General features: G+C 34.6%; 4 protein-coding genes across 4 annotated transcripts; 1 reads left to right on the top strand and 3 right to left on the bottom strand.

Moving 5' to 3' along the window:
• The first annotated feature begins 1,331 nt into the window (after positions 1-1,331).
• On the top strand, positions 1,332-2,300 carry LOC121986963. Its single transcript, XM_042540885.1, has one exon. The coding sequence runs from the start codon at positions 1,332-1,334 to the stop codon at positions 2,298-2,300; it is 969 nt and encodes a 322-aa protein (XP_042396819.1).
• A 3,367-nt stretch (positions 2,301-5,667) lies between these two features.
• On the bottom strand, positions 5,668-6,368 carry LOC121986962 (uncharacterized protein At2g29880-like). Its single transcript, XM_042540884.1, has 2 exons — positions 6,021-6,368; positions 5,668-5,919 (listed from the first exon to the last, which is right to left on the bottom strand). Exons 1-2 carry the CDS (start codon positions 6,366-6,368, stop codon positions 5,668-5,670), a joined length of 600 nt encoding a protein of 199 aa, XP_042396818.1.
• A 168-nt stretch (positions 6,369-6,536) lies between these two features.
• On the bottom strand, positions 6,537-8,408 carry LOC121986961 (protein ALP1-like). Its single transcript, XM_042540883.1, has 2 exons — positions 8,261-8,408; positions 6,537-6,991 (listed from the first exon to the last, which is right to left on the bottom strand). Exons 1-2 carry the CDS (start codon positions 8,406-8,408, stop codon positions 6,537-6,539), a joined length of 603 nt encoding a protein of 200 aa, XP_042396817.1.
• Positions 8,409-10,166: 1,758 nt separating this feature from the next.
• LOC121987766 (40S ribosomal protein S25) lies at positions 10,167-11,704 on the bottom strand. Its single transcript, XM_042541496.1, has 4 exons — positions 11,607-11,704; positions 11,453-11,527; positions 11,193-11,327; positions 10,167-10,493 (listed from the first exon to the last, which is right to left on the bottom strand). The coding sequence occupies exons 1-4, from the start codon at positions 11,607-11,609 to the stop codon at positions 10,380-10,382; spliced, it is 327 nt and encodes a 108-aa protein (XP_042397430.1). The 5' UTR covers positions 11,610-11,704; the 3' UTR covers positions 10,167-10,379.
• Between the last annotated feature and the right edge of the window lie 5,516 nt (positions 11,705-17,220).

Here is a 17,220-nt window from a genome sequence, read left to right as displayed (position 1 = left end):
GTCAAATCTTGGGATTTTCTAGAAAGGTTATACTGCTTGTTCTTCCAGCAAACCGCATCGCCATCAATCCTTTTGGGCTCAAAACTTTGGAAGTCAGCAAAGAAGACTTTAATTGTTGGCTGCAATACTCCTCGAACCGATCGATCATATATGTGTTTACCAGTGGTCCCTTTCGTTTATAGATTTAAGAGTCATCATAGTTTTGTCCTCACTTGTTCTTGCACTTCTTGTCACATGCTGTTGTACGATTTGAACTGAACCAAAAGTACAATTAGCATGAGGAAAAACAAACCAACAGATAAATAAAAAATAAATTGATAACTGGAACTGCTAGGGAAAGGAAACACTTCAGCCATTCTGTAATTTCCTTAGGCCACTCGAACAGGCACAGCCATGTGTGAGGCAATGGAGAGTGGGTCACATTAAATATGGGATATGCAAACAAAGCAATGAAGGCTAACAGTGAACGGAGCTGTGTCAGACCCTTTTAGTTGTTGAGCTGCAGTTGCTGCATGCCATTGCCAACCAATGCAGAGTTGCAGCAAATCAGATTCCTAGCAGAAGATGGCTATTTTCCTTGTTCCATGAACCTTCCAAACTAATACCAGTGGGATAGGTACAGTGGTTAGGCCTCTTTTCTGCTACCTTGTGAGTTGTAAGGTGAGGCAGTTAGGGTTGGTACCTCTACTGAATACTGTTTTTATTTAATCTCCTTCTAAACCAGTTAGTGATTGCTCCAGATGATCCTTCAGGCCTTGCATCGATACAAGTCTTGTACTGCTCCCAGGGCATAGCCGAGATGCTAACCACATGGTAGATTTGTAGAAATTGGCAAGGGTCTATTTTCGGCGAAGCGACAGAAATATCTTCCCATATAGTGGCCTACTCGGTTTTCCGATTTACCTCTCTACATATGGTTATGGGGCCAGCCGTGTGGGGACGCTGCGTACGACCTTTTGCAGAAATTACAAAAATACAAGTTTTGTACTTAATTAGCTAAATCACTCTCCCTGCTTAATCTCTAAATAGGATGTCCCACAATTTCTGTCAGTGACACTAAGCAAAGTATAATTCTCCCCTCTTAGTTTTTCAAATACACGAGGTTGATGTGCAAGAAAAGAACCTTAAAACAGAGCAAGTTCTATATCAATTCAAAGAATTCTTTGCTTTCCATCTCAGCTGAAGTAGTCATCAACAAAGAGGTTATCAGTTAGCAAGGCATACCTTATTCCTTCCTCCCTTCCCTTTTTGTTCTTCTCTTTTTTTCTGTCATGCTTTCCCCACAGAAAGATTTCAACTTGACTGCTTCCAAATTCGTTTGAGGAACAACAATGGTGAGCAAAGCAAAGAAGAGCCGCCACCTCTCCTCCAATCATTTCTTCCTTCCTCCGTCCATGAAGGATTTCGCCTCGTGCTTCAGCGAGCACGCAGTAAAGGTGTCCGACACCTCCTGTTCCGGGAGCAGCAGCAGTGGCAACTCGTCGGCGGTCGACCACACCGCTGCCACCTCTGTCGTCAGTTCGGTTACCTCCCTGTACCGCACGAGGCTCTCGGCGCAGCGGGAGCTCCTCGTCAAGGTCACCTGGGCCAAGGGGCAGCTCAATCCCCTTCTCTCAGTCGCCATCGACGACGGCTCATCGGCGAATGCATTGGAGGAGAATTGCCATCAATTGAGAAAGAAGAAAGGGAGCATATCTTACATCTCCGTCAGGAATGGCGAGGTCGGGCTTCACTGGGACATCTCATCAGCCAACTTCGGGGCGGGTCCCGAGCCCAGCGACGGCTTCTACATCGCGGTCGTGGTCGATTCAGAGTTCGCGCTGTTGCTGGGAGATCTGAGCGAGGAATTCGCGAAGAGGTTCGATGAGGGGGAGCTCATGGTGGAGTGCTCGATGGTTTTCCGGCAAGAGCAAGTGGTGGGCGACGCGGCGACCCACACGACGAGGGCGCGGTTCCGCGAGGGCGGGGAGGAGCACGAGATCACGATCCGATGCAGGGGGGAGGGGTGGGACGCGAGGGAGTCGGAGCTGGCGGTGACGGTCGACAAGAAGCGGGTGGTGCACGCCCGGAGCCTGCGGTGGAACTTCCGGGGGAACCAGACGATCTTCATCGATGGCGCGCCGGTGGACATGATGTGGGACGTCCACGACTGGTGGTTCGGCGGCGGGTCGGCGGCCGTGTTCATGTTCCGAGCGAGGAGCGCGTTGGAGAGCCGGCTGTGGCTAGAGGAGGAGATGCTGTACCAAGCGGGTGGCGCCGCCGGCTTCTCCCTCCTCATACAAGCCTTCAAAACACCTTGATGCTTTGCAATTTCTTCTTCTCCTCCTCCTCCTCCTCCTTCTTCTTCATTTTTTTTTATTTTAATTTTTGTAAATTTCCCCCCTACTCGCTTCATAATCGTGTGATGTGTGTTTTTTTTTATTTTCCTTTCTCTTTTTTTATGCGCTTTTTATTGATCTAAATTGACTTGTGAGAAGAAGTGCAATGAATTTGTGGGTTTAGTTAAATGGATTTCTTTTTGATAATTTATTTTGTTTCATACATAGGCTTTTACTTATCGTTATATTTCATAAAACATCGAGAGAAAATTATGTTTTTAGTCCTGTAACTTACATTTTTTTCAATTTTAATCATATTATGAGTCAATTTACATTTTTAGTCTTGTAACTTGTAATATTTTTCAATTTCGGTCCTTTTTCCTCTAAAATTGAAAATTTTTAACGGAAAATGATGAGTTGTAAATTGAATTTGGAGATTTTGATTTTTTATGACTCATGTGTTTTTTATATTCCAACTACAAACTAGACATTTTTCGTTGAAAAATTTCAATTTTGGAGGAAAAAAGACTGAAATTAAAAAATATTACAAGTTACAGGACTAAGAACGTAAATTAACTCATAATAAGACTAAAATTGAAAAAGATGCAAGTTATAGGACTGAAAATGTAATTTTCTCAAACATCGAAAGGCCTGGTACGACCTAGTTTTGTAACAATCGGGGCCACTCCTGGATGAAATAAAGAGTCGAAGAAAAAGAGATTCAATGATATATGAGTTTTTTTTCACATTGAGATATTTTTTGATTTTATTATTAGTTTACATTAATGTTATGAATATATGTATGGAGAGAAACTCTCTCTTACATGTAAGTGCGTAGGAAGGGTGCAAAATTCATGGTCTAGATTATACTGAACTAAGTTAACTCGTATTCGAACATGACCTGCACGTGTCTAATGTCAGACCGATCAAAGTAAAATTTACTCAAACGAATGAATCAACGTTTTGCCACCTAAATCTTTTTTTGCTACTTACTTAAAGGTGTAGTGGAAGTATTAATCTAAAATTCATGGTGATTTCGTAACTTCTCGACAATAATAATCAATAATAAACTCATTAATAACGGTATTAAATCCAACCTTGAATGGTCATAACTTGATCATTCATTATAACCAGGGATGAGTGCTCCTATAAAATAAGGATGTAAGCAAGATCAGAGATAGAAGCAAAACCAATAGTAAAAAAATTCTTTCACCTTCGTTCCCCGATTCTTTCCTCTCAGTTGTGCATCTGTTCAGCTGAACTAGTTGTGTAGAAATCAGAGTCTGATGGATTTATGACCCCCAACAACTTTAAGCACCGGAACCTCCAGAATTGTATGTCTTTTGATGATCCAGTGGTATGGGTCGCTTTCTGACTACCAGAAAAAAGTTGATTGTAATCTTCTGCGGACAATGTAGGGTGATTCTCCACATGAGTGCCAATATAAGAACATGTCTCTTGATAATAGGATTTTGCTGGAATTGAACAGCATAGGCATAGGGATGGCAATTTCACCCGAACCCGATGGAGGATCCGACATCCGACCTGAATGGAGGAGGGTATGGAGGGACTATCAATACCCGATACCCGACCCGAATACCCGATTAAATAATATATATACATATATTAAAGAAAATTTTCTTTTTCTAAAATCAATTTACTATTTTTTGTTGATATTAGTAGGCCTATATAGATGTTTAATCTATTTTTTTTAATTATATATATATATATTTTAATAGGATGTTAATTTTAATATGTTTTTGTTGAATGATAATAGCTCGATAGAAAGAAGAAAAATTACACGTATAGAATATATCCGGTCCTTTAATGGGTATGAGTATACCCATTGGATATCCTATACCTGATGGGTATAGGTACGGAGGATATAGAATCCGACCCGAACCCGACCCATTGCCATCCCTACATAGGCATATATCTCTGGATATAGTGGAATGTAACATTAAGTTTATCCATATCTTATGCTATTACTCATTGATGAGAGTTTTTGACGTGACTAGTAAAATTTCTCTTTCTTTGTCTATTTTGTTCTGATGGCGGTTTTTCCAACTTACCAAGATTGAACCAAATTGAAATTTTATTGGAGTTTTCTAAAATGAAAGTTTGAACTGGATTATGAACGCTCCAACCACGAATTTCACTGATCTTGTAAATGATATGAATTGTCTCTCTCTTTTTTATTAATCTAGTAATTTCCAGTCTCGCCTTTAGTGAAAAAAAAATAAAACAGCAAACTGAAATATCAATACCCAAATACTTATTTCATTTACAATTTTGTCACTTAAATATATAGCACTGAAAAAACTCAAAACTTGAAATTCTTAACAAACACAAAGATTTGACAAGTTATCTACGAGGTCTTACTTCGCTCACTAAATTGTCATTAAAATGTTTACGAGGCAACTTCCGTTCTGGAACATCTCACTACACTTCGAAGCTTGGATATTTGTAATTATCAAGACTTAATTTCACCTGGAGGCTTATATATTATAAAATCTCTTAAACATCTAGATATTGATGACTGTCTGAAATTCCTTTCTGCTAAGGTTGAGTCACAAGAATTTGTTAGCATCCTTTCTGCTTGGATATTTGTAATTGTCAAGACTTAATTTCACCTGCGGCATCATCTTCCTCAGTTTTTGATCATAGTAATAAAGTTGTTAGCATCCTTCCATCCTCACTTGAATCCCTAGAATTTTCAATGTCAGAGATTTGCAGGCATTTGATCAGCAACAGCAGGACTTGGTTGATGTTGCATCAAAAGCTATTTCTAATGGACAAGAAATTATAGAGGAAAATATCCGTTTAATATAATAGGTTTGCATCTCATGATAATCAAATAGTCAAATAATCCGAGAAAACATATAGTCAAATAATCACATATTGCAGCTCATAATCAAGAAGCAAATACAAAAGAAAGTAGCAACCTGAGTATTTTCCTACACAAACATACCGTAGCAAACCTAACTTCTCCCCCCCCCCCCAAAAAATAAATACATACATAAAATCACCAACTTAACTTTTTAGCTAACCATTGCAAGCGCAGCTCTTTTGGGAAACAAAAAAAAAACTCCAATAAGATTATGATGTTCATTTAGCAATTCAACATCTTCAAAAAGTTTATCAACCTCCAACCCAATTTAGCTACTGTTTCATATATTTCTGCAGGCTTCCAAACTTGAGTGTTTGTATTTAAAATAGCTTGTGCAATATCTTTCATTGTCGAAGACATCTCATTTAATTATGATGAGTACTCATTTGTCATTGGTGCTTTTCTTTTTTTACCTTTCGCAACTGAAGCATTAGGTACAAAAGGATTTGATGTTCCAAATTATGATCCCGGTGTTGATGGCATATTTTCAAAAACAAAGGTAGAAAAATTATCCAAATAAACCTGATTGTTTGCTTGCATCTCATCAATTTCATCAATACTAATATGAGCCTCCTCTCTTTCCCATCTTTGTACTTTTTCTCTAGAACTCTCAGCTTGAGCTCCAGTTGCTACATCTTTCTCGTATATCTCTATGAGAATCTCCAAGTGGTGAAGGGATTTTCCTTTGATATTTTTGTACTTTGGATTGGCCTAGTAACAAAAGGAAATCACAATAAGAAAGTTCGTAAACAAGCATGTGCAAGGAAGATGCTACCAATTATATTATAGGAAATGAAATATAATACTCATACTTTTATCAGAGATTTCCACACTTCTAGAGGAGCCTCAAATGTTTTAGAAGAATCATTCCATCCTATTCCACTTTTAAACTCAATTTCTTTTGCTAGCACCATTTGTTCTTTAAGAGTTTTGAGACGATTCATCACTTTGGTTTTGTTGATGTTCAAAGAAAATTTATCATTAATTTCCTCTACCACCTTCCTATATGCTTCAGCAGAAAAAGCTCTATCTTCCTTTTGACCCTTACTCTTTTGCTCCCTAAGAACTTCAAGCATCACACCATCCATTTCTGTGGTCCACTTAAAGTATGCATGACAATCATTTCCTCCTTCCACTTCAAAAACTTTTTCAGCATCCATATCACCACCTATAATGTACTGAAATTAAAATAACACAATAATAAATTATAAAACATGAAAGTTAATCATCCATTATAATGTCACATCCAATAACAACTAATAAATCAAACCATACATCAATTCTAGTTCATGTTTGAGAGTAACAATAATACACAAAAAAAATAATAATCAATGTCTAGTTATATAATCATTCCACATTTGTGCGGCAATAGAGTCTCTTAAGATTTCCCCCCTTCGTCCATCTTCTCCTCTAGCAATTGCTCCATTAGCAAGTCCATGACCAGGCTCATTATTCATGAGATCCCTATCAACTTGTGCAATAATTTCTTCATCTGGATCAAAATCCACTAATAAGTTGTGCAAGATGCAGCATGCTAAAACAATTTCACTCACTGTCTCTACATCATATCTAGACATTTCTTCTAATATTGGAAACCTATTCTTCAAAACACCAAAAGCTCTTTCAATTGCATTGCGTAATGAGGAATGTCTTAAGTTGAATAACTCTTTTGGGTTTTCAGACGAATGTCGAGAATATTCTTTCAAATGATATCGAGTGCTTCGATATGGAGTGAGAAATGTTGACCTCAACATATATCCAGCATCGGCCAAGTAGAACTTACCTAAAAAATAGAATTTAAAATATTTATATAAAAAAATTAGAAAAGTTTTAAATAGACATGAAACAAATTTATGGAAAAACCTAATACCTTGAGGGGCATTTAGATTATATTATCTACTTAACGCATTATCTAAAATTCTTGAATCTGAAGCGGAGCCCTCCCACCTAGTTAATACGTACGTGAATTTCAAGTCAAAAGTACAAGCTGCCAAAACATTCATTATAAGATAGTTTTTCCTTCCTCTATACCTTGACACATCTTCTTTTGAAACCTTCACTTGGATATGTGTTCCATCTATTGCACTGATACAATTCTAAAAGTTTCAACATAAACAAGTAATCATTATCATGTGACATTACAAAAATAAATTCAAAACAATATTTATATTTAAAAATACCTTAAAGTATGGATAAAATCTTCCTCCACTGTTGAGTATTTGTGGTGAGACAGTAGAACCATTTGGTTGGACTAAAAATTGATCTTGAAGTGTTATTAAAGTTCTAAGAACTTTGTGGAAATGACGACTAATGGTCTCAGTAGATCGACGAAAGAAAAAACTTTCTGATCGAACACGTCCTTGACCACTTAAAATATGTAGAAACTTAGCAACTTGTTCCTCAACAAAACTGTATTGATTATCCCTCAGAAGTCCTCTTCTACGAAGTATTGTAACTAATCGAGTGAAAGCATCATAACTCATGCGTATTACAGAGCGTGAGTTATAATGGGCTTCTAATTGAGCCATCAATTCTCGGCGCACTTGATTTCCATTACATCGTTGTGATTGGGTTTCAATACGAGACACATGTCGAGTCATATATTGCATGCAAGCTAAATAACCAGCATAAGGAACTATGGCTAAGATTGCATTTCTATCAAATTGCCTCATATTACGTACAATGTAAGTGTCTTTCAATTTTCCAATCTTGGCTCACTTATAGCCATATTGAATGCTAACTCTGGATTTACCAATCTTTGCTTGAACAAGTACCAACTTCCATGTAGTAGACAATAGTTTGGAAAGAAACAAATAACAAAATAAGTTGTACCACACAAACAAACAGTATAGTTTGTACCTTCTATATTTTGTACCACACAAACAAATAACAAGATAAGTATCATCTTCAATACAGAATAGTTTAGGCACAAAACCAAAACCAAACAAAGCCACAAAGACACGGAACAAAACCAAACAAAGGCAAACCCAATAAAGCACAAAACAAAACAAGGGTCAAAACCAATGAAACACAAAATCAACAACATCCATACCTCCGATTGATGATGCAGCGATGGCGACGGGAAGAAGGTGGGCGACAGCAGTATGAAGAAGGTGGCGCACGGGAAGAAGGTGGGCGAGAAGATGGCGCACAGGAAAAACGGTGCAAGGAGAAGTTTTCGGCGCACGGGAGAAAGGCATGAGAAAACAAGAGAGTCGGCAGATGGAAAAAAGAGTTTTAAGTTAAAAGGGCAATTAAGTAATTTTAGTTGTTCATGGTAAATTTCCTATCCAAATTTGACCATTTGAGGGCTAATTTACTATTCACATTTTGAATGGAATTGGAATTGAATTTCATATCAAATTCATCTCAAAAATTCATTCCAAACTATAAAATTAAATTGAATTCAATTTCATAGTATTCTAAACAGGGTGTAAACATTTATGCAGATCATATTGCTCATGCCATTGACCATTACGTATTGCCAAATAGGAGTTTGTGGATCTTCAGCTGTTATGAAGGTTAAAGATATGTCAATAAATGATAAAAAAATTGTTTTACATTAGTTAGATGAATTTTCTTTTACAGCATTGAGTTTTTTTTACTTAATCACACTCTTGTATGCATTTTTTTTATATCAAATCATGTGCACATGTTGCGTTTTTCATTCAATCGCATCTCTGTCATAATTTATTTTAAGATGATCTTTGATCTTTTACATAGCAATTCGTAAATTAATTTGCAATATAATTTTAAAATAAGATAATTTTTTTAAAAAAATGCACAAATTCTACGTTCATTTATAAATTTGTATATGGTGAGAATTAACATCTTACAAGTCGTATTTGAATTTTGGAGACTTATAAATAAATTTACGAGTTTCTTGATAAAAACGTATGGTTAGGCTGTGCTTCAGTAAAAGAAATCTGGGCGAGGTGTGTTTTTTCTTTAAAGTTTATATTTATAAATAGTCTTTAAATTTAAAAAATAAATTCTATTCCTTAAATATTATTAAAAAAACTAATATATAATATAATAATAAATAAATATTCAAATTTAATAAAATAATTTTTTTATCCTAAATTATACATTTTAAATAAAAAATAAATAAATAACATAGAGATCACTTATTGTTTTTACAATAATAAATAGATGCCCTTCACAATTTATATATACTAAAAAATCGACGTCTAAAATAGTTATCCTGTTCAATCTCTAATTCACCTTTTTTTTAAAAAAAAATAAGACAGTAAAATCATACAGCATTCAAAAGAACAATAAATCCTATTAAAAATGAATATTCTAAAAGTCCACTTCTGAATTGTATATAAATTATGTTTCAAATTTATATGAATTAGAGGGAGAAAGGTATCTCTCTAATATTTCAAAAAAGGAAAATAAGAAGGAAAAAAAATACCAAATGACTAAATATATAAATATGCATGTTGTTCAGCTTTGATGAGAAAAGAAGACGCAGTCCATATAATTTATATGTATCAGTATTAATGATGAAGTATTAATCTTACCATTTGAAGTGCACCTACAAATATTTATTGATCATTAATAATAATCGATGTAACTTATATTTAATAAAAATATTAAATAAAAAATACAAACATTTGTTTATAGAGTAGAAAAAAATCCTCCAAAATAACTTCTCACACTATCCCCGTAACTAATAGGCATATAATAGATGAATTGAAGATGCATATAGGCCTGTATTGTATCACACAATACCACTAGAAGTTTAGATTCAGCACCCAGGTCAAGATTGTCTCCCTAATTGGTAGGCCTCAGGAAATTTTTGAAATGCTAATATATCAAGAATAAAACTGAAGTTGGAAATTTTGTTTATGAACATATAAAACTACAATCTGACAGGCCTATTCATCAATATGGTGACAGAAAATCCCGACCAATGTAAAACTACATCACAAGAATTAGAAAGGTCCAAGAGATTGAGATCTTAAGTAGAATGTTTAGTTGAATGGGAAAAAGTTGGACAACTTAGAAAAATGTGATACATGTTCAAAAACAACTTAGTCGGTACATGAAGCATTAACTCAAAGGACTTTTGCTAAACAAAGCAACAAAAAGTGAAAATGACAAAGTGCTCAAATATCATAGAGAACACATAATTGAACATACTAATTTCCGAGGAACATGACCTCCTAGGTATTTGTGGCTCTAGTATAAATCTGTTGGCTGGCATGAGCGGAAACCATCCTTATAGCACCCCTTGCCATCAGATCCTTGATGGCTCTCCTAGCTAACGATCCATTGATCTGAAAAGGAAAAGGGGAAAACAGAGTGAGCATGTCATTGCAATAGCCATTTACAAAGAAACGTAATGCTTGAGGACTTGCAGTATTTAACAAAGAAAATGAAGATTGTTACAATCTTGATATGTGATAGCCACCGGCATGATGCATCTCAAAAAAGATGGCTATCACAAGTCAGTGCCTGTGATACTTGTTAGAGACTCTGATCAGTCAAAAGAAGCTACTGAAAAATATAAAGTAGAAAGTATGTGTTCATCTTCAAAGTACACGAACAAAAACAAGTGATATAGGTAAATTTTTAGTGTGAAGCGTTTGTGCATGTGAAGAAGTTAAATGGATGTGCATAGCAAATCGAGTTTGTTAAAGCCTATACTACCATCTATGTTTCAGATCAGTCAGTTAATAAGAACTGAATTATATAATGTGATCTCAAAGATTATTTTTGATTAATTCAAAGTATGCAACCAATTGCTAAACACCAAGAGGCAATTGGTGAAGACATGGACAAAGCATTTCTCCTAATCACTCAAAAATGCTTAGTGCTAAGTTTTGGTGAATAAGGCCTCCCACACTGTAAAAGATAATGTAGGTGCATGAGGTGATAATACTGCCAACTGAAATAAAAATTTGAAAAAGAGCAAAAAATTAACTTCAACAAACATCTACCGATACACATCACTGCATAAAATCGAGATCGTTTACCCGCAATCTCTCGGATAGCACAGAAGGGGTGATCTGCTTGTACTTGGGAACCTCAGAGAGCATCTTGTCATAGCTTGCCTGATCAAAAAGAACAGCGTTATTCACCTTCTCCTTCTGCTTTCCCTTGCTCCACTTCTGCGAGTCCAATACCAATTTACTTGAGCACCGTCACAACACAAATTACGAAGAAAACAGGAAAAAAAAAAGGGCATAAAATTACAAAAAAGATCTTAACTTTGACCTAGAAATCATTCACTGACCTTCTTCTTCTGCTTTCCTCCGCCAGATTTCGCCGGCTTCGAGGACGGAGGTGGAGCCTTTTCCTTTTTGGGCGCCTGTCACAAGGATAATATAATCCATTAGCGAATCCGAACCTTGACGATACCGTAAAATTGAAGGAAAAATTCAGCATACCATTTGTTGTTCCGAGATCCAAACGATGAACTCGCGGAACCGAAGAAGAAAGCGGCGGCGCTTCACAAAAAGAAGACAAACGGTGGTAATTATGGACGAGAAACTTTTATTAGGGTTTCGAATGGATCGAATGTACGTTAGCAGATCAAGCCCAATTAATGCAAGTTTCTTAGCCCATTAACAAATGGAGAAGAAAAAAAACAAGGACGAGCTTTTATCAAATTTGTTTTTTTTTTAATTCAGGTTCATCTGACGGCCAGCTTTTTTTTAAATTGCCATTCCATTAAAATAAATTTCAATAGTGCGTTTAGCTGGAAGGATCTAATTATTATATCATAATCCTAGGATAATAATAATAATAATAATAATAATAATAATAAAGTCCTATCTCATGAGATCGACTATATGGATTATTTTACGTCATTGGGTTTCATCTTTTATTATATCATTATTTATATTTAAATAAATTCTATTTTATTTTATTATTGTTAACCAAATCTTTTTTTGATCTTCCTCTTTCTCATTTAATATGCGTGTTTGTCATAGTTTTATATTGCTTAACTGGAGCATTTATTGAAGTATATGTTTATATCATCTTAAACGTGTCTCTCAAAATTTTACTTAATAGATACAACTCTGACTTTTTCTATAATGTTCTTATTTTTTATTCTGCACATTGTCATATGTCCACACATCTATTTTAACATCCTCATCTCTACAACTCTTATCTTCTGCTCATATATGCTCGAGTCATAGTCAAACATTCAGCTGTATATAACATAGCAGATCTAATTACGATTTTGTAAAACTTTCCTTTAAACTTAGAGGTACTTTACGATTACATAAAACGTCCGACGCTTTCCTCTATTTCAACCATCATGTTTGTATTCTATATAAGACATTTCTCTCAATATCTCCATCGTTTTATAAAAATGATCATAAATATTTAAAACTCTTGGTTTCAAACAATTCGTCATCTCCTATCTTAATAATTATTTCATTACGTCTAATATTGTTAACCTTAAATTCCATATATTGTATCTTTATTCTACTAAGCCTAAATCTTTTACTTCTAGTGTTTCCTACCACGGTGTTGTATCTTAAATATATGTAGTGAGTTCATCCATAAATAGTGTAAAAAGATATGGACTTAGAGATAATCTTTAATGTAACCCTATCTTTATTGGAAATGCTTCAGTTACTCCGCCTAAAGTATTTACTCTGGTCATTACATCTTCATACATATATCCTTAATTAGTTCAATATATGTTACGCCAATACTTCTCTTTTCTAGAATTCTTCATATAATTTTTCTTGGGACTCTATTATAAGTTTTTTCTAAGTCAATGAATACCATGTTTAGGTCTTATTTTTACTCCCGATATTTTTCAATTAATTGTCTAAGAAGATGTATAACTTCTATTGTCGACCTTCCATGCATGAATCCAAATTGATATTCAATCACCGAGGTTCAATCACTGAGGTCTCCTTTTTTAATCTTTTTTGTATTACTTTTTCTCAAAGTTTCATGATATGACTCATTAATTTAATACCTCTATAGTTTGTACAATTTTATACATCTCCCTTATTCTTATATAAGGGAACTAGAGTACTTATCCTCCATTAATCAAATATTTTTCTATTTTTAATATCATGATAAATAATTTTGTAAGTCATTAGTTTAATACCTTGTTTCCCTAGGCACTTCCAGACCTTAATCAAAATATCATCTGGTTCAATGGATTTTCCATTGTGCATCCCATTTAAAACTTGTTCTACTTCTGAAGTTTGAATTCTATGATAAAAATTTAAATTTCTATGCTTATTTTACCTATTTAAATTACCTAAGTTAAGTCGGTCACCTACACCTTCATTAAAAAGTTAATGAAAATATTTTTTCTACTATTTTTTTATTTCTCCATTATTTACTAGTACCCTATTATATTCATCTTTAATATATTTTATTTGGATAAGATCTCTTGTCTTTTTTTCTATCACTTTAGTTATTCTATAATTGTCTCTTTCCCCTTCTTTTGTATTTGATTTTTGATATAATCGTTCAAAAGTTTCATTCTTTGCTTCATTCATTACTTTCTTAACTTTTTTCTTGGCTATTATATATTTTTTTAATATTCCTTATTCTTACAAATATATAATTTCTTATAAGTTATTCATTTTTCCTTCACTTTCTCTGGTACTTTCTCATTCCACTTGTCACGCCCCCAGAGGAGTCCCTGCCAGACGAAAATCCGACAGCATCTCCTCTGTACCGGTGACAATATGAAGCATACATACATACATCACAAAACATAAACATAAACAATATATCCATCAGCCCACACGACTGGAACATACATAAAATAGAAATAACATAACCACGAAATGTATCAAATTTATATATATCTGTCATAGTTTTCGTAAACTACAATTACTATACAAATAAACGACATCTGTAATAAAATTTCAAAATGTAAATACAGCGAAACAAAAGTAAAACAAACCAGAAAATCAGCACGTCGAGATCTCTGAGCAACTCTATGGAAGTCCAAAATCAACTATAATATCAAAAGGATCTCCGTGCCTGCAAAACTAGAGGCCAAGGAATGTAGAAAGTTAGCCAAATGGCTAAGTGGATACTCAAGAAAGATGTGCATGAATTTAATCTTATTGAAGAAGTCAAGGAAGTAGAATAAATCACAATCTTTTGTTACAACTTTAGGATTATTTTAAAGTTCTATATTTATACATATATATGTATCATCGTTTTCTCATTATCTATAATCAGGTAAGATTTTTATATTAGAGTTTAGGATCTTCACCTTATCATCACTTGTCATCGTTAATAAAATCAATTTTTCAATCTTATTATTTAATCACTCGGTTATAAGTTATCATGGTAATATCAACATGTATATCAATAGTCTGAATCTGATAAATCAACTAAAAAATGAATCACCAGAGTCAATATCATCAGAGTGTAATATCATATGGATAGACTAAATGCCTCCTCAGAGTATAAAACTGTCGCATACGTCATCTGACGTACGGGCTATCAGCCCTCACCGGTGGAAGACATAATAAACACTGACCGAGGGTTACATCACGCCAACACGCCTCGGGTGTACGGTCAGGTACTCTGGACCGCGGCCGCAGCGCTACCACAATAACATGTGGGCGGTCCAGTACTCTAATATAGAGCTCTGGTATAAAGCTAGGCTCATAATCTTCACTTTTTAATTCTTCATTTACTATCTTTATTATTTCACCTTTATGATTATATTCATCCATTTATTATAATTATTCTCTTTTCAAATTTAATGGTCAATCAAGGTAATATTTTCGTATCAAGTCTATTAATTTATCATTACAGGGTCCACAGATAAAAAGCTACAAGTATCAATAGATAGAGTATCAAAAGCATGAAGTATGAGAGATCAAGCAAGTCAAAAAGACAAAGTATCAACAGAAGAGTAATTCAAAACATTTTTTTAAATTTAAAAACAACACTTCCCATATAAATCCCAGTATGAACCCACATGTGAACAAGAAATAATATCAATTATTTACCCTCCAATGATTTAATTATTTAATACTCATTTCACTATTTAAGTATCATTTTAATTCCCATTTTGAAAACAATGATACAACATATACATAATACAATTTATATATTTATTCATGCACAAGGAAATATACAAGAGTAGATGTATCCACCTTATATACAGCAAAATATGCGGGTGTCAGCAGGTCACCGCGCTCCACTCGAGCTCGTCTCTACAAATATAATACAACATAACTCAAATAGTCAAAATACTATCTAATAAGAACCCTGACATGAACATCTAAATTTTTTATCTACAACTTTGATCTCGCTTTCTCGTACCATTTCACATTCTTAAAAGACACCTCCATTATTATCTAATTCTTTACTCATCTTAACCACAATTCGATCAACATAAGGTATATAAAATATACCTTTTATGGATCACTATGGTTGCTGGAAGAAGAGGGCAGCAACTAGGGTTTATCGCTGGCCGTCTTAGCTAGCTCCGGCGAGCTCCGGCGGTGCTGCCAAGAAAAGGACAACAGCTAGGGCTGCTGTTGGAGGAAACAAAAGGCAGCAAGGTGCCGCTGTTGGTGGGGAAAAGGAGAGAGCAACTAGGGCTTTGTTTGCCCCCTTTCCTAGTGGTCCGGCGAGCTCCGGCACACTCTGAGGAGCTCCGACGATGCTGCCGAGAAGCAGGACAGCAGCAAGGAAGAAGAAACTTGTTGCTTGTGGCCGTTAGAGAAGAGAAAAGTAGAAGAGAAGGGGTTTGCAAGCTTGGAGAAGAAGAACAGGGAGAGCCCTGTTGTTCGTCGCCGCTGGAGAAGAAAAACGAAGAAGAAGAGAGGGGGAAGGGTTTGAGGCTTCGGTGGGGAAGAGAAGAAAAAGGAGGGGGGTATGGGGGAGGGTTTGTGCACGTGGATGGCATGAGTGTATTTGTTTGTTTTTTTTAAAAAATACTTAACACTACTACTAAGATTCTTACTTAGTGGTGCATATCCTTTTAACTGACCGAGTACACTTTTAGCTACTATTTTCAACTTTGATATCATTTTATCCCATGTTATATTAGAGTCACCGTATATTTCATCTAATGCTTGTACTCTTACCTTCTCATTAAATATATTCTATTTCCTATCTTTTAACTTTCACAACTTAATTTTATGAGTCGTATATATTTTCTTTCTATTGATACTATGTTTGAGGTATATATCCAACATTACTAACATATGTAAGGTAGTTAAGTTTTTTCCAAGAATAACCTTGCAATCTTTATAAATTTTTCTATCATTCTGCCTAACAATAAAAAAGTCAATTGCGATTTATTATTCTCATTTTTTAACGTGACTAAGTGTTCTTCTCTTTTCTTAAAAAACATATTAGTTAATATAAAGTTATATGTTATTACAAAATCTAATATAATTTTTCCTTTCTCATTTCTCATTCCAAATGAATAACTCCAATTATATTCCTTATTTTGCACTCCGACATACCCATTTAGATCACTTCCTATTAAAATCATTTCATTTGGCGAAATGTTTTGTAATATTTCATCCAATTCATTCCAAAACCTTAATTTGGTTGCTTCATCTAATTCTACTTACGACGCATATATACTAATTATGTTCATAGTTTCTTTCACTACTATTATCTTAAGGGTTAAAATTCTATCCATTATAACTTCATCATTTAACGAATTATCTGCAACAATACTCATTCTATTTCTTACTTTACTCTTTTTTGTGTACTATAACTTAAAACTCGAGTTCTCTATCATCTTTGCATTCTCTCCTACACATTTTGTTTCTTGTACACACAAAATACTAATTCTTTTCATAATCATTGTATCTACTAGCTATATTGATTTACTAGTGAGGATTCCTATGTTTTATGTTTCAAATATTAGATTATTAGTTTTTCTATTATATTTGTTCTTATCAAACCTATGGTGTGAGAACTCTTACCTATTTAACACTACACTCAAGTTCTCATGAAGATGTTATTAGTGCAGTTAGCACCAATGGTCAATTCTTTTGATGAATGATAAATGGATTAAAGTTAGGTGTGGTG

Source organism: Zingiber officinale, chromosome 5B, assembly GCF_018446385.1.
Source record: "Zingiber officinale cultivar Zhangliang chromosome 5B, Zo_v1.1, whole genome shotgun sequence".
Lineage (NCBI taxonomy): Eukaryota > Viridiplantae > Streptophyta > Magnoliopsida > Zingiberales > Zingiberaceae > Zingiber > Zingiber officinale.
The sequence above is the reverse complement of the archived record's forward strand: the minus strand, read 5'-3'. Positions and strand labels throughout refer to the sequence as shown.